Here is a 23,049-nt window from a genome sequence, read left to right on the forward strand (position 1 = left end):
TAAAAATGTGAAATGTTAGAAAGTTTGATATAAAATATTACAAAGGGAACCACAAGAATGTGACATGCTGTTTAGATGTCCATGCTATGAAATATTAGTGGTTTAAGATGAGAACAAAAAGGAGGGCAAACTAAGTTTATAAATATTATAGCACAGGCAGGGTAATATACCCAACTATAATCCGAGGGCCTCCTAGGTGCCAAGCCCTTTCCTACATCTGGGGACAGACTACTCGCAAAATAGACAAAAATCCCAAACCCCCACAGGCCGCAAGGAGCTTATATTCTAGTAGGAATAAAAAAATGGGGGGGGGGGAACCCTAGCAACAGTGATGTGGTAACAAGCTCCTGGAATTCATCCCCCTTATCTGACAGTCATTCTTAAGGGAAAATTAGCTTTCAGTTGCGCAAAATATTCAAGAAAAACCTCTTCCCTTACGTACCCTTTATCCTATTTTAAGCATATGCTATATCTTATTTAAACAATACCTTATTTGGGGATAAAATTACTCTGTTTTCCACATCATTATCTCTGATTACATTTGCATTTGCAAATGTTATCTTAGCAAAGAGGGTTAAAGACGTACTTTTGAGGGTGTTCAAAAAAAAAATGCCAATTTAGGATGCATGATCTTTTTTTCATCACACCCTTCCTTACTTTGGTTGTTTCCTCAGTCTTCCAGGCATAAACATCATAAAACATTTAAACTGTTTTCATTAGTTAATTACTCTTCTTTCCTAAATCATTCTCTTAATTCACACCCTTTTTGTTGAGGGTTTGCAGTATAACCCTTGACTACTAAGAATTTTTCACCTGCTTCCTATTTCTTGTATAACCAATTTAAAATGCCATAGTTAAGAAAAATCTGTGTCATCTGTCACTCTGACTAGGTCACTGCCCTCCTCAAATCCCTTCACTGGCTCCCTACTGCTTAATGCATCTAATTCAAAAATCGCCTATTCCCCGTTTCCATGTCTACCCCAATTCACCTCATCTAATAATAATCACCTCATTTATCTCTGTTCATTCCCATTCACTCTCTGTATGTCATACGTTCTTTGTTCCCGTCTCCTAGTTTTCCCTTAAAATGTCTTTCCATAGCTATTATACTCTTAATTATAAGGGCCACCAACCTACAATCATTAGAAACACCTCTTGTATATAATGTGATTTTTCCTTTTACATTTAGACTATAAGTTCCTCATGGGCAGGAACAAAATTTTAAACCATCAGTAAGTTGCCATCTACCATGTCTGAGACCCAAAGAAAACACTAGTAAAATTAAAAGTATGAAAATTCTCTTTATTCTCCAAATATTCTCCCCTTATTATTTCACACATCACTACTGAATGGTAGTATGAATGCTTTTTTTTTTTTAAATTTTTAAATTTTTTATAAACATATAATGTATTTTTATCCCCAGGGGTACAGGTCTGTGAATTGCCAGGTTTACACACTTCACAGCACTCACCATAGCACATACCCTCCCCAATGTCCACAACACCCCCCTAACCCCCCAAGCAACCCTGTTTGTTTTGTGAGATTAAGAGCCACTTATGGTTTGTCTCCCTCCCAATCCCATCTTGTTTCATTTATTCTTCTCCTACTCCTTTAACCCCCCATGTTGCATCTCAACTTCCTCATATCAGGAAGATCATATGATAGTTGTCTTTCTCCGATTGACTTATTTCGCTAAGCATGATACCCTCTAGTTCCTTCCATGTCATCACAAATGGCAAGATTTCATTTCTTTTGATGGCTGCATAGTATTCCATTGTGTGTATGAATGCTTCTATATCACAAAGACTAAAGTTTCCCTACAATAGCTTTAATCTTGAAAGGTTGAAATAATTTAAATGAGGAAAGAATAACCATGAAAAGCCTTGAGCAAAGGCCAAGATGAAAGATATTTCCAGTTACAAAGAAGTAATCAATAATTGGCCTTTTCCAATTGAAATATCATGTAAGTAAATATCTTCTCTTAAACAGCAAACCTTGATTTCTATTAAAATAACTTTCTAAAATTAAATCTATACAGTAAAATGCTATTTGCTATCTTACTATTTTTCCAGCTTTACTGCAGTATAATTGACATAAAAGAAACTGCACATTTAATATAAAATGATGAGTATGACATATTTATCTATGAAGCCATTCACCTCCCATAGGTTTCCTCACACCCCACACTATAATCCATCCTTTCCTCCTACTTTACCCCAGGCAACTAACGATCTGCTTTTTGAATTTTCCAGGATTTTATATAAATGGAATCACATGTTATGTCTTCATTTGTGTCTGGGTTTTTGCACTCTGCATAATTATTTTGAGATTCATCTACTTTGTTGCACATACCAATAGCTCATTCTTTATTGCTGAGTGGTATTCCACTGCATAACTATATCACAACTTACCCTTTCGCTTATTATTTGTAATATGGGTTGTTTCCCACTTTGGGGCTATTACAAATAAAGCTGGTAGTGTGTGTGTGTATAATTCTTTGTGTGGCCCTATGGATAAATATCTAGGAATGGAATGCGCAGGCAGTATGTTAGATGTATGTTTACATCTTGCAGTCTGGTTGTTATCATTTTACACTCCCAAAAGCAGTATAAGGATTTCAGTTCTACATCCTTGCCAACACTCAGTATGTTAATCTTTTTAATTTTAGCTATTTTAAGGAGTACATAATTGTATGTACATCATAGGGATTTTATTTTTTTTTAAGATTTTTATTTATTTGGGGGAGAGAGAGAGAGAGAGAACATGAGTGGGGGACAGGCAGGAGAAGGAGAAGCAGACATCCTGCTGAGCAGGGAGACCGATGAGGTGCTCCATCCAGGGACTCCAGGATCATGACCTGAGCCAAAGGCAGATGTGTAACCAAATGAGCCATCCAGAAGCCCCATCATTGAGGTTTTAATCTGCATTTCCTTCATGATTAGTGGTGTTAAGTATTTTTTATGTGTTTACTTGCCAACAATACATATCTTCTTTAGTAAAGTGCTGCACACTTTTTCTTTTGCACATTAAAAAAAAAACTGGGTTATCTTTTTATTAATGAATTGTAATAATTCTTCATATATTTCTAGAAACAAACATTTTGTTGGATATAGGTTTTATGTTGTAAATTTTCTCCTAGTCTGTAGCTTCCCTTTCATTTTTGAAACTTTTTTTTTTTTAAAGCAAAAGTTTTTAATTTGGTTGAATTTGAACCTTAAACAACATAGATTTTAACTGCAAGGGTCCATTTACATGTGAATTTTTTTCAATAAATACAGTATTGTAAAGGGGAGTGCCTTTATGGCCAGTTGGTTAAGTGTCTGACTCTTTGATTTCGGCTCAAGTCATGAGACTGAGCCCTGCATAAGGTTCCATACTGGGTGTGGAGCCTGCTTAAGACTCACTCTCTCACTTTGCTTTGCCCCCATTACTGTATGGTACTGCAAATGTATTTTTCTCCTTTATGATGTTCTTAATAACATTTTCTTTTCCCTAGCTTACTTTATGGTAAGAGTACAATATATAAGACATAGAAATACAAAATATGTGTTAATCAACTATTTGCTCTCAGTAAGGCTTCTAGTCAACAGTAGCCTATTAGCAGTTAAGTTTTTGGTAATCAAATGCAAATTTTGGACTGTGTGTTGTTCAAGAGTCAAATATATAGTTGGTTTTATCCCTTTTTTCTGTCCCATTTAAAAAATGTTTGACAAATCAACAAAACTAAAAGACAACCAATGGAATGAGAGGAGATATTTGTAATGTATCAGATAAAGGGCTAGTATCTACAATCTATGAAGAAATTAACCACTTAATACTCAGAAAATACATAATCCAGTTACAAAATGGGGAAAGACATGAACAGACATTTCTGAAAGGAAGACATACAAAAATGGCTAACAGACATGAAATAATGCTCAACATCACTCATCATCAGGGAAATACAAATTAAAACCACAATGAGGGGGTGCCTAGGTGGCTCAGTCAGTTAATTGTCTGTCTTTGGCTCAGGTCATGGTCTCAGGGTCCTAGGATCAAGCCCAGAGTCCGGCTCCCTGCTCAGCAGGCGGTCTGCTTCTCCCTCTGCCCTTTCCCGTGTCCTCTCTATCTCAAATAAATAAAGAGAATCTAAAAAAAAAAAAAAAAAGAAAAACAAAACCCCACAGTGAAATACTACCTCACACCGGTCAGAATGGCTAAAATTAACAACTCAGGAAATAATGGACGTTGGCGAGGATGCAGAGAAGGAGGAACCCTCTCACAATGTTAGTGGGAATGCAAAGTGATGCAGTCACTCTGGAAAACAGTATGGAGGTTCCTCAAAAAGTTAAAAACAGAACTACCCTATTATCCAGCAATTATACTACTAGATATTTATCCAAAGGATACAAACAGTGATTCAAAGGGGCACATGCACTCAAATGTTTATAGCAGCAAGGTCCACAATAAGCCAAAATATGGAAAGAGACCAGACGTCCATAGATGGATGAATGGATAAAGAATATATATATATAATTATATATTATAATTTTATAATACAAAACTATATAAATCATAGAAAAATAAAAATTACAAAAATTCTATAAATATATAAAAATATATACTAAAATATTTCTCAGCCATCAAAAAGAATGAAATCTTGCCATTTGCAACAACATGGATGGAATTAGAGCATTATGCTAAGTGAAATAAGTCAAAGACAAATACCATTTGATTTCACTCATGTAGAATTTAAGAAAACGAAACAGATGAACATACAGGAAGGAAAGAAAAAATAAAGTTAAGATAAAAACAGGGAGGGAGGCAAGCCAGAAGGGACTCTTACATATAAGGAACTGAGGGAGCTGGGACAGGAGGTGGGTAGGGGGATGGGGTAACTGGGTGATGGGCATTAAGGAGAACACCTGTAATGAGCACTGCACGTTATATGCAAGTGATGAATCACTAAATTCTACCACTGTAACTAATACTACACTGTACGTTAACTAACTTGAATTTAAATAAAATCTGAAAGGAAAGAAAAAAAGAAAAAATGTTTGACAAAACCACAGTCACTAAAATTGTTTTCTTCTAGAATTTTTAAACATTTTTATCTCTTACATTTAGGTCTATGATCCACTTCAAGTTAACTTTTGTATATGGTGTGAGGTAAGGGTCAAGATTCATTTTTGGATACATGGCTACTCAACTGTTCTAGCACCATTTGAAGAAATATTATCCTTTCCCAACTGAACTGCCTTGGCACCTTTGTCAAAAAATTAACTTGACGTGTGTATGTGTGTATGAATATTCTTCTGGGCATCTTACTCTGTTCCACTGATTTACATCTATCTATGCCAAAACCAGACAAAACTGATTACAATACCTTATAATAAATCTTGAAATAAGCCTAAAGAATTTTGACTGGGATCACAATGAATCTTTAGGTCAATTTGGGAAGACCTGCCATCTTAAAAATACTTTGTTTTCCAATCAGTGAATATAGTATATCCCTCCATTTATTTAGGGTTTTGTTTTTTCTTTTTTCACTAAAGGACTCTACAGTTAAGAAAGTAGTCATCTCACATAGGAAGTTTAGGAAGACCATGGTAAGTAACTACAGCTTAGAGTTGGGGGATAAACTAGCTGTGAAAAAAATACTTCCTTAAAAATTACTGAGGAATTATTTATTTATTTTTAAATATTTTATTTATTTATTTGAGGGGGAGAGAGAGCAAGAGCAAGTGAGCGACCATGAGCTAGGGGGAGGAGGGGAAGGGGAGGGAGAAGTGGGTTCTCCACCGAGCAGGGAACCCAATGCAGCACTCGATCCTAGGACCCTGGGATCATGATCTGAACCGAAGGTAGAAGCTTAACCAAACGAACCACCCAGTGCCCCAGGGATTATTTTTTATTGCGATATAACTGACACATAACACTTAAGTTTAAGGTGTACAATGGTTGATTTGAAACATTTATATAACACAATATGACTACAACCACAGGCCTTGGCTAGCACCTCTATCACATCATGTAATTATCACTGCATTCTGTAGTAGAAAACACCTTTGTAAATACTATGTTTTCTTTTTCATACAGGGATTAGAAGTTTCTCATGGGCAACAACCAATTTTAAGTCATCAGCAAGAACCTACTCACCATCTTTCAGACAAAAAGACGACACTGGTAAGATATAAGTATGAACATTTGAAAGTATGAACATTTTATTTGTTGCCACTGTAATTTTCAAACAAAATTGTGAAAACTTTCTTACTTCAAACTTTAGAGAAACTATGTCCAAAAAACTGTTTTTTCATGTACTATTATTTTAAATGTAGAGCACAAGGGCATTCATTGCAAATAATGCTCCCTAGAGTTATAAAATGAAAAAAGATTAAAAAAAAGAATTAGGATGACCCTAATATAAAAGCTTAGAAATAAGCTTAAAAGTACTAATATGGTATCTACTGAACAATATTAAAAGTGTTTCAGAACTTTAAGTGTAAATAAACCCAAGAGATGTATTGCACAAATTCGTAATGCACATCAAGTCATAAAAGAGAAAAAATATTCCTTTGAGTTCTACACACCTATTTCTACTGTGAAGTATTTAAAATAATTTGGATAATATTTAACAGTGACTCATCCCCCAAATACATCAGTGGGTTTTCTTTCAACTACTAGATAAACTTCCTTCAAATTATTCTTTCAAGTTTACCTTCCAACACAAACTATTTCTTTTAATAATAATGATGATGATGACGATAATGATTTCCAATGCTAAAGCTTATTAACTATATTTTAAAAACCAAAAGAAACATCCTGGGATTTTCAAAATTTTATAATTTAAGAAACCAATAATGTACATTTGGACAAATATGTAGGAAAATCAATTATTGCATAAACAGCTATCCATAGTTTTCATCATTAATGCAAAAAAGATTTAAATTAGTCTTTTTACCTTTTATTTCCAATAAGCATAATGACCATGTTGGAATTGGAATGCTGGCGGGCATCCTCTAACCAGGTTGTCAAGTGGTTGAATGTATCTCTCCTAAATATAGAAGAAAATCTGATTACTATTTTCAAACTGTTTCCCCTAGTAGTGTACAATGAACTGCATACATTCCATAAGGTAACTATTTTTAGCCATATCCACTTATGTAATGAGAAACAGATCTCAAGTACAATATCTGGAAATTAAATGTAACTTCACTTTGGAAAATTCCAATGTATAAACTATATTATCAAATTGATTAACTTGGGGGTGCTTATTTATATAAGAAAATAATTTCATTGTAGATCTCTGTAGTAAATTTAAATTTAATTAAAGACACAAGTTTTAAAGTCAAACAGCCAGGGAATAAAGGCAAAACCATACTTTTATAACTGGGAATCATGTTTATTTAGAGAAAGTCTCTGCACTGACCAAATGAACAGATACATTTCCAAGTTCTCACCTTGTAATATCGTACACTAGCAAAGCCCCTGCGGCACCTCTGTAGTATGACCTTGTGATGGAACGAAAGGACTCTTGCCCCGCCTGTCAGGAAAGAAAAGGTTGGGAGCTTTCTTTAATAAACTGTCATCTATATTTTCTTTTTATTCATATACAGAATATGGGCAGGTAGGGAATAAGCGTGTAAAAGAAAAGTTAACTTCACCAGTCTCAGGAAAAAGTCACAAAATACCACTATTGCTCAAAGTCAACCAGACACACATGAGCCCCCCCCCCAAACAACAAGACCTCTAAACCTTTTTTGGCAATCCCTGACAACCCAATTTACTGAATGGCTTCACAATACATGAATCATTATTAGAACACAGAATGGACTCCTAGCAACTAAGCTCTGAAGACAAATTTGAAAGGAAGCAAATAACCCAGAGCCTCACATTTGAATTCAATAACCCACTCCCTGGGGCAGCTGTTGACACTAGAATAAATAAAGTCCATTGTAAATAAATGATGAATGACATCTTTACGCCCACCATCTGCTGGTGTAAAGGTTGTTGGAAGGCCAAGGATGCAGATTTTATCAGTTATATCATAAACTGCAGTGAGCTTTCAACAGTCATCAGATGGAATTCTTTGAGCAATCATTTTATTATGAAAAACAGAAAATGGCTCTGAATTTAATTTATATAATTTTTTCTGCACACTTAATCAACTTCCTCTGTATGTGATATATAATGCTTGTCAAACAGCAACAGGATGTAGAAATCATCTTTATATCCACTTGTGAAAACAGACTTCAGAGATTATGCAAAATTAGTTAATTTCTTTCTTTTACTAGTGGCACTAATGCTCTGTTTTTTAAGAAGGCTGGTGAAGGATATACATATTGCCTCTGAGTTTAAAATTGAGACGGTTCTTACCAAAAACACTTCTGCATTTTTACTCACTTTTCTACTTTTGAGAAAAAATAAGTATGGGGGGGCATCTGGGTGGCTCAGCAGGCTAAGCATCTGCCTTCGGCTCAGGTCATGATCTCAGGGTCATGGGATCGAGTCCCACATGGGGTTCCCTGTTCAGTGGGGGGGAGGGGTCCTGCTTCTGCCCCTCCCCCTACTCCTTCTCTCTTTTTCTCTTACTCTCTCAGATAAATAAAATCTTTTTTTTTCTTTTAAAGATTTTATTTATTTGACAGAGAGGGAGACAGTGAGAGAGGGAATACAAGCAGAGGGAGTGGAAGAGGGAGGATTCCCACTGAGCAGAGAGCCCGATGTGGGACTCGATCCCAGGTCTCTGGGATCACAACCTGAGCTGAAGGCAGATGCTTAACAACTGAGCCACGGGGGCACCCCAATAAATAAAATTTTTAAAAAAGTATGTAAATTAAATAAACACAAAGCCAGTTTTCACAATTTTTGCATTCAAAATCTACTAACCTGGAAAATATTCATGTTTTTATGCTGAGCTTTGACCTTTCAGTTAACTACTAAGCCCTTCCAACCCTCAGAATTCACAAAGACAACTCAAGTTCCACCTTCTTCTAACACTCCACATTAACTTCTTGTTCTTCCTGGCCCTCACAATATACTCCCTCCCTCCCATATCCCCCATCCCCAGCACCTAGCACTGGGCCTGGCACACAGCAGGCATTCAGAGAAAGCCTTTCCAATGAAAGAATGAATCCTAATGTCCTAATCAAGCGCACAAAATGGGTCATTACTCCATCCCACCTAAATAAGTGGATATCAGTAAATCCTAACATGCTAAGAGTCAGTAAAAATAACTTTTCTTATGTGGAAACTAAAGATTAGGCCCTCTCTTGGTACCCTGCAAACAATTCTGCCACTTCAAATAGTGCCTAATGCTAAACTAAATTACTGAGAAAGCCATCACATAAAAGAACTATACAAATAATCAACTCATTTCATAGTGTGAGGTTAAAACATTAGATGATACTAGTTAGAAGCATGAAATTTCACTAAAATTATTTTACCATAAATTACTGAGATATAGCTTTCCAAAAAAGTTTTTGAATAAATCCAAGTTCAAAACATAAGCATTATGCATTATGAGAATTTATTTTTCAACTGCTTAGCACAGGAAAACTTAGGAATACATTTTTTTAAATTTTTTAAATTTTTTTAATAAACATATAAGGTATTTTTAGCCCCAGGGGTACAGGCCTGTGAATCGCCAGGTTTACACACTTCACAGCACTTACCATAGCACACCCATGCCCCCAAAGAAGGACTACATTTTTAAGAGATTTATTTCACTGTGAATTATATATACACCAATGAAGGAGTCTGGGTAATAATACAAAAAAGGTAATTTTTTCTTTAGTTTGTAATCAGGTTTATTGCTCTAAATACTGAGAAAAGGCAAAAGTCCTTTAAAACAATCTTGCAGGGGCATTCTATGGGAGGAGTTAAAATGAATACTGTCCAGAAAAAGACCACTATAAGATTTAAAACTATAGTTTTTATAGCTCAGATAAAAAAAACAGTGAAAAACAGTCTATTATTAATTAATTAATTTTAGTATTTTATTTGTCAGAGAGAGACATTATTAACGAGTGAGCACAAGCAGGGGGAGCAGCAAACAGAGGGAGAAGTGGGCTCTCTGCTGAGCAAGGAGACAGATGCGGGACTCAATTCCAGGACCCTGGAATCATGACCTGAGCTGAAGGCAGATGCTTAACCAACTGAGCTACCCAGCATCCTGGGAGAACAGATTTTTTAAAAGGAAAATAGCATATGCCTACACACCACTCTCATTCCTCTTGTATTGTTTTACCAGGAACATGTTATAATATGGAAATGCTGTATATAATGGATCACTTTATACTGAATCCATTCAATCTGCTTTTGCCTACCGTTACAAATTAAAAACTCAAGCTAAAAAAAATCCAAACATTCCAAGTGAGGTCTATGAACATAACCATGCATCCTAAAATCTATGATTACTTTGTAATAAGCAAAGATCAATATTCAGAATAGTTTTGAATTCTTGAGACCTGCCTGGTAAGAAAGATACCCCACACATTGGCCTAGTCTCTCTGTTAATGGTATTGATGGAATGGAAACAAATCGTGCCCAGTTCAGTTTTGAACTATGGCTTCTTTAACTATACTCAAACTGTTAAATAGCCACTGAAGTATACACAGTAGGTACTCACATTATGTTATCATGACTGATCCCAAAGGGCCAATAAAGTTAGAAAATTAAGATCTGTGAGAATCAGTATTATGGTAATACCTCTATCTAACAATTCCAGCTATAAAGAACCCAGCCAAGAACCAAAGGGAGAAAAGGATTTCTACGTAGCCAAATAAGTTGTCCAGTGCCCAAGGATGAAATCTCAGGTACTTTACTCAAGATTCAACTTAAAAAAAAAATCCCCATGATTGTTCTTCCTGGCCCTCACAATATAAAGATTCAGAAAAAAGATACTGAAATCTACACATATGAACAAGACTTTGGTTTGGAGGACAAGAACATTAGTAAAAATCAGATTGATTTTTAGCCTGTGTCCACCACAGCAAGCACAGAGAAAAAGTCAACCTGGACTACTTAAGTCTAGGCTTTCTAAGGGAGTCTCCAAAGGAACAAAAGTAGATCCTTCTGTGAAGAGAAACAGGATTGTAAATATCTAGAAAGAACAAAGATGTAAATTTTTAAAAAAAAACTAAGCATATTTACCATGAAAAAGAGGATTTCAGATTCTTTTAACACTGCCATGTAAGAAATGGCTTATATTTACTTCTCATCTTATACACAGGTGGGAAGTAAATAATAGCGTAGAATGGAATGTTTGAGAGATTCCTGTCCCTGTAGTTGTTTAAGAGAGGGATGACGAACAGCTGCCACAGAAGACAAAGCTTCTCTACTCCTTGGCTTGTGGGGATGGGAGCGGAGAGGAGTGGAAGAGGTAGAACTGTGGCCTGGTGTTGGTTCTAGTCCCTTTCCCTGGTCCCACTGAATTCTGGTCATCCATCCTTACCACCCCACTGACATAAAAACACCCATTCTTTGGGGTAAGAAGTTGGGTATAAATGGACACATTTTATAAAGGGCCAAAAAAATGCCTGTGATTGGCTGAAAAGGTACTTTGAACATGTAGGAAGCACATGAGTGTTTTTTTTTTTTTTTTTAATGCAGTTCCAATGTCATATTGGAGAGGGAAAATACTGGTAAATCTAAAATGTTTTGAGGGAAGTTGGGCAGAAACATGGGACTTAGAACATTCATAGTATAAATATATAGGGGGAGAGAGTAAAATTTATTTGGATATACTGGGAAGGTAACTGAAAATTTGACAAAAACAAACAAACAAAACAAAAAGAGGAGTAAGAAGTAAGAGGAGTAAGAAAAACTGGTGGGTAAAGGCTGGATGAGAGTCTAAGAGTCTAAGAGTGAGAATGGACTTCTTACACCCTCCTTCCATTAGCCAAGGAGTAAGAACTGGGTGCAATTGGTTTTCTTCTTTGACTCACATAGAGACTAAGAATATCACTCATCTGACTTCTGACAAAAGAAAGTTACAGAGAGCCAAAGGATACAGTTACCTCTGCTTGCAACAAAGCCTCTAAGGGAGATCTTTGGCAACTATTTTCAAAGCAAAGATGTTGGATGGAGGATATAGAAATTTCGCAAGGAAAATTCCTTATTTTTATTTTTTGTGAACAGAAGTGGATATGCAAAGGATGACAAATATCCTAAGATACTGGGACTTAGTCACTGGGGGAAAAATCATTTAAGGCTGATAAAACAAATACTAATATTTGGCAAATTTTTGCCTAAAGGATACTAGGATGGTTTTGTAAATGTCCTGGGCCAGGAACAGACATGATCCGTGCTACTAAAAATGTAGTTTCCTATCCAAAAGTATAGACATTTGATGATACAGGAAACAATGTTCCATTCGAATATAAAACTAAGTGTGGAATGAACCTTTATGTGTGTGATAACATCTATTAAAGACTTTTAGAAGTTAGGTGAAAATAAGAAGAAAACCAACGACCAGAAGAGGCAAACCTCTAAGGCGAGACTCAAGAAGCAACTGTCAAAAGTAGTAAGTTAACAGAGTTGCTTGAACATTCTTTCCTTTTCCATTCTTTCATCTGAAAGAGGCTATTGTGTTCCTAGCACCCTTCATGTGGAAGCCCCAGGATTCTTTTTTGGGAGTCATGATGTCTTCAAAGGTACCAGTCTCTCTCTTTTAGATACAGAGAAGCTGTTCCTCTGCCTCTACAGAGGAAGTATGAACAAGGGTTTTGTTTGCTTGTTTCTATTTCCCTTTCATACAAGTACAAAATAAGTAATTACTACAGATCTCTTCTGAAAGATCACCGCAGTACAAAATAATCAACCCATAAGCTAAGGGGAAAAAAAAAGGCAGGACTAGTTAACCCACAAACTAAACAACTGGGAAATGAATGACTCGTTCAAGTTTCAAAAATTGGAGGGCGGGCGGGGGGGGGGATCCAGGTGGTGGTTATTATGGAGGGCACGTATTGCATGGAGCACTGGGTGTGGTGCAAAAACAATGAATACTGTTACACTGAAAAGAAATTAAAAAAAAAAAATTGGAGGGCAGGGGATTATTTAAGAAAATACCTTAAGGACAGAAGAACGACTGAATATACTAGAATAAACTACAATGAAGTGGTTTGTGCCTCTAATTTCACATAATTTTCATTACAGTATCAACCTTCCCTTTGGAACTATGTACTTTAGTAATGCTATCTCCTGAACAAATCCAATGATCCTACAAGCTGCTTAGAATGAGACGCTTTACTCATTCATTCAAGAAAATTCACCAAACATTGTATCAGTCAATCATCTATTAATCTAAAGCACAAAGCTGAGTAGGATACATATGGTACTTTCCCTCATGATTATTCGGAGAAGGGTAAACAACTACTGTAACAATAGGATAAGAGCTCTTAACAGAAATATGCATAAAATACTATGGGGGCAATCAGTTACCCCATGGGTGTCAGAAAGGCTCCACAACAGGTGACATCTGAGTTGGTCTTCAATGCAAAAAGGGGGTAAAGTACTTCAAGCAAAACAAGTATTCATGCACAGTATAAGGTATGATAAACATGTTTATTACAGAATAGCAGGTAGGCTGGTTCACAGCACACTGTGCTGCATGAGTTCCCTGGCTAAGAAAGCAACCTAGCTTATGCACAACGATCAGTTCTGAAAAAGGAATAAACTCTCTTAATACAAAAGTAGAAAATACTTTTTTTTTTTTTGGCTGGAGAGCTTTAATTTTTAAATCTCTAGGAAGGAAGGGACTTTGCATATTTCATTTTTCTCTTTTCCATGCAGTTCTGAAATCATGTTGCCTAAGAGAATATATATCAAAAAAGGTAATGAGACACTACACGCTTGGGGTGGGTGTGGGAGGGGCCTAAGAAACAGTAAAAGCCTAAGTCTCCACTTCAAAAGCAGAGCTAAGAAACCACAAGAACCTAAGAACACTGTATAACTCTGGAACAGTGCAAAATAGAGATTCAGGGTTTTCCATTTAGGGGACAATTATGGGATATGTATCAGGAAACCTAGGTCTCATGACAGCCTGAAGAAACTTGCTTGGTTTTCCTGAGAATCCAGTCTGTGAGACTGTATTCTCCAAGGCTGCTTCCCTTAGTAACTATTATGGGTGACAGGTAAGAAACCAAGACTGAGTGACAAGAGGAAAAAAACAATAAAACATGGGTATATAATGATAAAATTCCTCATATTTTATATTTCATTTACTAGTTTAGAGAACATGCTCTTTGTCATAACAGGTGACCTTGTTTGATCTTTCTCAACTGGGGATCTGTGAAGAATTAAGTATTATTGACCTATGGCAGTGGTTCTCAAAGTGTGATTCCCCAGGACCCCCAGGGTTCCTGTCTCCTTAAGTAGATGAGGTCTTTTGTTTCCCAACTACCTAGTTATGTGGAATTGCATTTTCTTCATATACTCCAACTAAACAACACACATAAGACTCAATGCAGAAGCAGGACACCTGGGTAGCTCATTCGTTAAGCATCAGCCATCGGCTCAGGTCATGATCCCAGGGTCCTGGGATCAACTCACATCGGCCTGCTTGCTCAGCAGGGAGCCTGCTTCTCCCTCTCCCACTCCCCCAGCTTGTGTTCCCTCTCTTGCTGTGTCTCTCTCTGTCAAATAAATAAATAAAATCTTAAAAAAAAAAAAAGACTCAATGCAGAAGCAGATATGAGAATCCAAGCTGTTTTCTATCAAGCAGACAATGAAGAGATCTTTTCAAAATGTAACAAAACGACATTCTTCTCACTAGAAAACTAAAGTTTTGTTTTGGAAACACAGTCAATTTTTTTGTTTTGGAAAAACATAGTCAATTCCCATAAAAACTGCTTTGCTTATCCCAACATATAATGAGTTTATTATGCTTATTTTTTTAAAAGATTTCATTTGAGAGAGAGAGAGAGAGAGAGAACGGGCGAACATGTGTGCGCACGAGAAGGGGGGAGGGAAAGGCAGACTCTCTGCTGAGCAGGGAGCTTGACAAGGGACTGGATCCCAGGACCCTGGGGTCATGCATGATCTGAGCCAAAGGCAGATGCTTCACTAATAAGCCAGCCAGGCTCCCCTATTACACTCATCTTTAAACATCTGCACTGGGCAAAGGAGCCTACTTGAGATTTACTCTCCCTCTTCCCCTGCCCCCCTCCCCCTCTCTAAAATAAGTTTTTCAGTTTTGTTCTAACATGGTAAATACTGATAGCTATAAGGCTCATAAGCAAAGGCTCTTTGGGTCCTCATTAATTTTTAAAAGGAAAAAGAAAGGGATTCTGAGACCAAAAAGTTTGAGAACCACTACCTTACAGCATCCATTGTATACAGTAAGGTAACTTCTCTTTTATGCATTCAAGTTGGGAGGATAAAGAAAATAGTCACTCAAATTCTGTTCTGTGGTCAGATGACAAACTTACTAAAAGCTATACAGCATGACACGGAACAGGCACTCAACGAATATTAAGTAAGAGAAGCAAGGTGGCTTCAAGTGGCTGGGACTAAATCAAACTTTATATTTTTTCTTAAAAAAAAATTTATTTGACAAAGAAAGGGAGTGAGAGATTGTGGCAGAGAGAGAGGGAGAAGCAGGATCCCAGCCAAGCAGAGAGCCTGATGTGGGGCTCAATCCGAGGACCCTGGGATCATGATCTGAACCGAAGGCAGATGCTTCATCAACTGAGCCACCCAGGAGTCCCTCAAACTTTTATATCAAACTTTTAAAATTAACAAACTGTCAGATCAAGTGACTCTATAGTGTTTACATTTATATTTTATCTCATACATGTCCTTTGCTATGGCACTTTTTTTTAAAGATTTTTATCTATTTATTTGACAGAGAGAGATCACAAGTAGGCAGAACAGCAAGCAGAGAGAGAGGAGGAAGCAGGCTCCCTGCTGAGCAGAGAGCCCAATGCAGGTTTCCATCCCAGGACCCTGAGATCATGACCTGAGCCGAAAGCAGAGGCTTAACCCACTGAGTCACCTAGGCGCTCCATGCAATGGCGCTTTATTTTCTTAAAAGCACAGTTTCCAGAGCATTTCCGTTTGGACCCCATAGCCCAAGCATTTGTTCAGATATGTTCACTAACACTCAGCATCTGCAGTACACCTGTTGAAAACACTGCATAAGAAAACCTAATCTTGGGGCACCTGGGTGGCTCAGTGGGTTAAGCCGCTGTCTTCGGCTCAGGTCATGATCTCAGGGTCCTGGGGTCGAGTCCTGCATCGGGCTCTCTGCTCAGCAGGGAGCCTGCTTCCCCTCTCTCTCTCTGTCTGCCTCTCCGTCTACTTGTGATTTCTCTCTATCAAATAAATAAATAAAATCTTTAGAAAAAAAAAAAAAAAGAAAACCTAATCTTTTACCACATTTCATCTCACGGTTGCAGGGGTGTTGGTACCAATGAACCATAACAGGCATAAAAAGGACAGTAAAACAAAACAAAACATATACTGTACTTTCAAAAAACAACTTTATTTAGGGCATACAAGGTATTTACTATACTTACCGTATCCCATATCTGAAGTTTTATCTGTTTCCCGTCAATAGTTATCATTCGAGCACCAAACTCTACACCTGAACAGACAAAAAACGATTTGTTACACAAACGAGGGACTGTATTTCACATTTAAGGATTTTTTAAAAAGGATGTCTATTTCCAGGACATACTAAGCCAGGTGATACACAGATGAACTTTATCAAATACCACTCCTTCCCTCAGAAAACATATAATCTAAGGCAGATGTGCTAAAAGGCGTAAGCTAAAGACACAATTAAAATACTAAGAAATTCAAGTCTAGCATAGTTAGAAAACAAACTGTGGTCTTCCTGTTTCAGAGGATCAATAATATAAAAACTAGAAATGAGATTCAAGAACCATCACTATTAGTTAACAAATACTAAAACTTCTTAAGAACTATTAATGTGGTATAAAAATTACTGAAAGGGATAAATGGATTTCAGCATCACAGTTTTGATTCCTAGTGTGGGTTATTAACTAGAAAAGAAACCTCTAAATCTACCAGCTAGAGAGAACCACTGTTTAAACATACTTCCAGACATTGCTCCAGAAGTAGCATATTCTGTGTATATACACAGAAGTGTACAATTTATATAAAAGGGAGCACAGAAATGCTGTTCTCTAATTTGCTTTTCAGTCAATAACATAAATATTATTCCATATCACAAATCTCACTACAAATCAATAAATCTATAAAGCTATGTCATTATTTTTGATAGCTGCATAATAAGCCAACTTTACTGAGTTGGTATTCTACTGCTACAAGTTCAGGTCATTCCCAAATTTTCACTAAGTAGTTAAAACCGAAATGAATTTTCTGCATACATTTTTCAGCCCATGATTATGATTTTAGGCAAAGTATAGGAAATAGAATTGCAGGTCAAAGGGAGTACAGACTTTACACTTGTAAGTTAACTACTTTGGCTCTTTTCCTTCATTTGTCATCCTTTTTGAAAGCACTCAGGCAATCATCAAAACAGGAGGAGGAGGAAAAAAGGGGATAATTTCGGAACAGCACACAGCTGTGAAGGAGATGCTGAAAGAAGTCTATCACTTATATTACACCAAGTCATTACTGCTTGGAGTGTGCTCTATCAGTATTTAGATCAGAGTCAGGGTGAAGGGAAGACACACATGGTCCTCAGAAACCAGATGTCATCCTGGCAGAAAAACAGCTTCTAGTTGCCCAGAGAAGGGCACACTGCCCAGTGTCAGAATTCCATTTCAGCATTTCCTGTAATTCCCCCAACCGCAATCAGGAGGATGGGACAGACAGGTAATTTGTTCTTTCAGGATATGTAACTTGAAGGTTTCAGTCTGCATTTTAATACTGATTCCATCTGAGAGACATAGTCAATATCAAAACACTAATGGTCCGTTTCTCAGACTCAGAAATAAAGAAGAGGCCCCAGGAGTCATGAGGTACTAGAATGAAAAATGCAAAATTCCAAATTTATTCCATATAAAAACATTTTTTATCTACCTATCTAAAGACTCATTACAAATGCATATAAATATATACATACATATTTTCACATGTATTCTGTGCCACAGGGTGGGAGACACCCAAAACAACCATCCACCAGCTTACCATTAATGACATGAAAATGGAACGAGCTGAGGGGAGGAAACCAGTGGCTAAATACCACACAAATGTTCTTTGAGGTGTTAATATTTAAAAGGAACGTACTAATATACAAAATTCTACACAGCTAGATATTTAACCAACTAAAAAGGGAGTCTTTTCATGACTCTATTGTTTCTAGCCATAAACTAGAGATAGAAATCCTGTTTTTCCTGTCATTGTCAGAGGTGAGCTTTTAACCATAATCTAAAAATGCTGCACTGTTCACTGGGATTAAAGATTTCTTCAACCCAATATATAATGTCAAATTTGACAATCAACAACAACAACAAAACCAAAAAAACTAGAAATAGACCCTTGGATGGATACCAAGGTTGGACAGGCAAGGCAAACAAGGGCAAGCAGATGCTCCTTCTCGGGAACTGACATCTGGAGCAGAGGGACGCAGATATGACAAGTGACCGGCATGCATTCTGTCCCAGCAGATGAAAGGCTCCCGACAGCTTTACTGCTGCAAGACAGCAGCTACGGCCCCTGCTTCCTGGACCCTCAGATGCTTCATTCCTGCCCAAGACCAAGGCTTCCCTCTTCTGCAGGTTCTATATAAAACCAGAGGTATTCTAATATAGATCCCCTTTTGTTTAACTTACTAGCCACAACTGCATTTCGGTACATTTATCTCTTTATTCAAAGTAATAAAGGTTGTTTGAAATGAAACAGAAACAGAATCTGATTTCAGCTTCAGAACCATAATTCTTTCTCATTTACCTACTTGTAACTGGGCTCAACATGGGTTTTACCTTTCTAGTCGATGCAGCAAAAGAAAATACTGAAACCTGAAAGTCCTGTAAGATTCGGTAACACAAAAAACTGAAAACCAATTTCTCTTCTGCATTACTAAAATTTTTTAATCTTTTTCCTTAAGTATGTACATATGCTTGAAAATCCCATTTTCCCTATCTTTTTTCCAAGGGATAAACCATCATCCCCTATGCCCTTGAGGCTCTCTTTCCAGATACATTTTCAATTAACAGCCAATTTGGCTGCCAGAGAAATTGTCTGTGGAGCCAAATGCAAGAAGGCCTCATTTACCTGACATTGTTAGGGAGAGATTCTGATTTTTTCAGAAAGGTTATTCACTTGAAACCTTCCAGAACAAAATACTCTGAATGTAAATACATACACTTTTTAACTCTCTCTAGATCATTATCATCCTTACATCCTAAGAACTTGAAACTTTGCAGAGTAACAATTTATTGAGCATTCAGTGATCGATACCTACTAACTGTGGAACCTTGGGCAAATTGTTAAATTGCTTCTGTGTCATAGTTTTCTTACCTGTAAAATGATATTAATGATACCCATCTCCTAAGATTTTTTTCAAGATTAAAAGGGTTATACACAAAATACAACAGTGTCTGGCATACTGTAAGTATTCAGTATATATGAGCTATTATTATTATTATTCTATACTATACACCAAAATTTCTAAATCACCATTCACATATAAACTAATGATGACAGCCTGTCGAGAAAGGGCCACCTATTAGGGCCAGGTGATCACGGGGTGCCAAAGCAGAGAGAACACAGGGACGTGTTCTGGGATGTAGATGTTATGGATGTTCAAAACAGAGACTTGTGGGAAGAAGGCTCTATTCCCCTAATTCGAGAAACAAGGGGAAAACTAGATATTAAAGAGCGATTTTCCTAATTTTCTATGAAAAGTGAACAGCATATGCCATACTCAAAGGTAAACCACTAAAGGAATTCAAATTACAGAGAAAACGATTATAACGTCCTCAACTTGTAAATTATTCTAGAGATTTAGGTCACAAATTACAAAAACTAAACTAAAAGGTACAAATTGTAGCCAAAGAAAAAATTATGACTTACAGATAAGACCAGTCTATCCAGAGCATGCAAACTAAGTAAAAAAAATAATGGTGAAAAAAAAAAACCTTATCCACAACAGTAACAAAATATATAATATGCCAAAATAAACTTAAAGAAAGCACAAGGTCTGTATGAAGAAAATCGTTAAACTTTACTGAAGGGCACTTAAAAGTTTGGAAAAAATGCAAACACATGTGTATATAAATAGGTGATTTTAATATACTAAAAACATAAATGGTCTCCAAGTTAACCAATGAATTTAATAAAATTCTTCTCAAACTTTAAGAACTTCACTAAAAATTTTGCATTTGGCAAACTAAGACTACACTTCATTTGGAAGAATGAATTCACAAGAATGATCAAGAAAACTTAGAAAAGGAAAAAATGCCAACCACTTATGAAGTAGACTACAATTACTGTAAATACCCATGTGATATTTTCTCATGAAATAGAGGAGGAAAAAAAACCCAAACAAAAAACCCCCCAAAACATAAATGGAATAGATTTGAGAGGCCCTGAACAGGCTTGCTTACATATGGAGATTTAGCATATGATAAAGGTTCCTGTTCAAACGGGAAAGAAAGATGGCTTATTTAATTAATGGTGTGGGGACACACAGATTAAAGAAAATCATATACATGGCCATATACCAGATAGGGTACAAATTTATAGTATTTGAAGAATAATTAAGAGAATATTATATAAGTTTTGTATTGGGGAGTCTTCCTTAGTGAGGCCTGAAAGTCATAAGAAAAACATCAAAGGATCTGAGCGATAAAACAAAACACAAACTAGTATTAGAAGAGGCAAAGATAAAAACAGGTTAATTCAAAGAGAAAAGATATAGAAGCAGTTCTAAAACATACAGAAAAATGCTCAGCCTCACGAAAAATTCAGGAACTGGAAAGTAAAAAAAAACACTTTTCTCTATTTCACAAAGAGCAAAAACTCAGAAGCAGCAGAGAAGGGCAAGGATGAGCAGAACCAGGTACTCTGTTCAGTACTCCCACAGAGGGAGTACAAATCAGAACAGCTCCATGTGTTTATGGATACATTTTAAAACTCTAGAAGGTGACATACACAACAGTGGATGATGAAGGCCAAAGACAAGTCATAAGGGAAATTTAACTTTCTCTGGACTTTTAACAATGTTTTCATAATAACCACACCCTCTCAAGAAAATACATTTACATTTTATTATTCAGATAACACAGACTTTGTGAGATCTAAATTAGATATTCACAGGTCCTCTAAGCTACCTTCCTAGCTCTTGGCAATGTTATTTTAGGTAACTCGAATTATCTCTGAAAACTGAGTCCCAAATAAGAGAGGTGTGTTTTCAACTGATTTGTGGGAAGTCAGGTACAAGAAATAATGCTTTGATTCTACCACCTCTTCCCCCCATGACTCCTTGCAGTCACTTCTTATAGGATGACTAGTTTAAAGACTTGGGGGAGATAGGCAGGAAGGTGGCATCAACATATAAATGGTCTGACCCCTAGATCAGTGTTTGTCAAGTTGTCTATTACTAGGTAGCCAAATAAACACAGTGGGAATTAGTGGGTTGTAATAAGCATTATTTCTACACAATAAAATTAAACAGCATTAGACAAATGCATATATCAAGCACTGTAATGTTAAATGTTACTTTCTGAAGCTTTCTCCCCAGATAGTATATTCTAAATTTAGAAAACATTTATAGGCCCTTTATATGTACCAGGCCCCCGGAGATACAGCAATGAACAAAACAGATCTGTTATCATGAACTTTACTTCTATAGTAGTGGCAGACAATATTCATTTATAATCACTTGTATAAAAAGTTAAGGAGAAAAACAAATCTAGGCAAGAGGATGGGTATGAGGGTATGTGTGTGTGTGTGCATACAGGTACACTTGTGAAGATCTAGGAGGAAAAAAATCAAGAGCAATTTTAAATTTGAAGATGCCTATTAGGCATCTAAGAGAAAGGAGATATTGAAGAAGCAGCTGGATATGTGCACATGGGGAGGAGAGAGCTTAGTTGGAGTAAATTCAAAAAACAATGAGGGGAGGAGAAAAAACAGAGACAGAAAATACAAACAATTCTTTCTGAGGACTTTTGCTAAAAGGAAACAAAAGGATTGAAAGCTGAAAAAGATAACAGTCATGAAAAATGACAATCAAAAAGGGATAAATGAATGACACCTGGGAGAATGAAGAACTGCCAAGCCATGTTCTTGAGCAGGCCTTGGCTAGCGACTCCTGGTTCATCCAGGTAGCAAGGAAAAGGAGGAGTTTATGAGTTCATGGTAGGTGGTGGTGAGGGTTGGTGAGTCTATGTGGTGATGGAGACCTGTAAAAATGGCTCTTCTGCTTGACTCTATTTTCTGAAATAGATGAAGGTTATTATCTGAGAGTGAAGATAGGGAAGGTAGTGCATTCTTAAAGAGCAAGACGGTATAACACAGTTGTACAGGACAGTGGAAAATGAGTGGACTGGAAATAAGGTGTAATTGTCAAGCAGTTAGAAATTAGTGTCTAAGAAATTACTATGAGATTAGTTAGCATGGCTCTGTGTTTTTCTCCAAGCAGGATAGAATAAGTAGCCGGATTTAACCTATGGGTTAGCCATAAGCATGTGATGGAGCAAAGGAGTGGGTGGGGGATTGAGGGTACATGTGGGAGTGATTATAATGACATAATTACAATGGCTAGAATTAAAGCTGGGTAAGGAGGGAAGCAGGACTCCCAGAGGGGTCAGAGTAGAAAGATAGCAGGATCAATGGATTATAGGACCGATGGGGCAAATAAATCATTAGGGAGAGCAACTAGAGGGTGTAAGTTAGAAGGACAGGAGAAGAGTCAAAAGGCCAGATGCATGAAACTGAGATTCTGGAGTGCTTCCAGGCACTGGTAATGACCAGGTCCTGGGTGTGACTATGGGAGTGAGTAGCTGAGGGAGAGGGGGAGATAAGATCACAGGAAGTAAAGCAACTGAGAGGCTAGGATGTGTGCGGGAGGGTGGGCTCACATGTATGCATACACCAGTCAACAATACAAAACAAATTCCTAGCTGAGTA

At 36.8% G+C, this 23,049-nt stretch overlaps 1 protein-coding gene across 2 annotated transcripts in view; it reads right to left on the bottom strand.

The window, feature by feature from the left end:
• RAB2A (RAB2A, member RAS oncogene family) overlaps positions 1–23,049 on the bottom strand; it is an 89,680-nt gene that overhangs the window by 32,754 nt on the left and 33,877 nt on the right. For both annotated transcript variants that reach the window (XM_045075761.1, XM_045075762.1), the window contains exons 3-5: positions 16,500–16,567; positions 7,440–7,522; positions 6,941–7,033 (exon numbers count right to left, since the gene is read on the bottom strand). In XM_045075761.1, the coding sequence (XP_044931696.1) occupies positions 6,941–7,033; positions 7,440–7,522; positions 16,500–16,567 (244 nt within the window). The remainder of the gene's footprint in view (positions 1–6,940; positions 7,034–7,439; positions 7,523–16,499; positions 16,568–23,049) is intronic.

Source organism: Mustela putorius, unplaced genomic scaffold (genome assembly GCF_011764305.1).
Source record: "Mustela putorius furo isolate JIRA1106 unplaced genomic scaffold, ASM1176430v1.1 tig00000151_pilon_pilon_pilon, whole genome shotgun sequence".
NCBI lineage: Eukaryota > Metazoa > Chordata > Mammalia > Carnivora > Mustelidae > Mustela > Mustela putorius.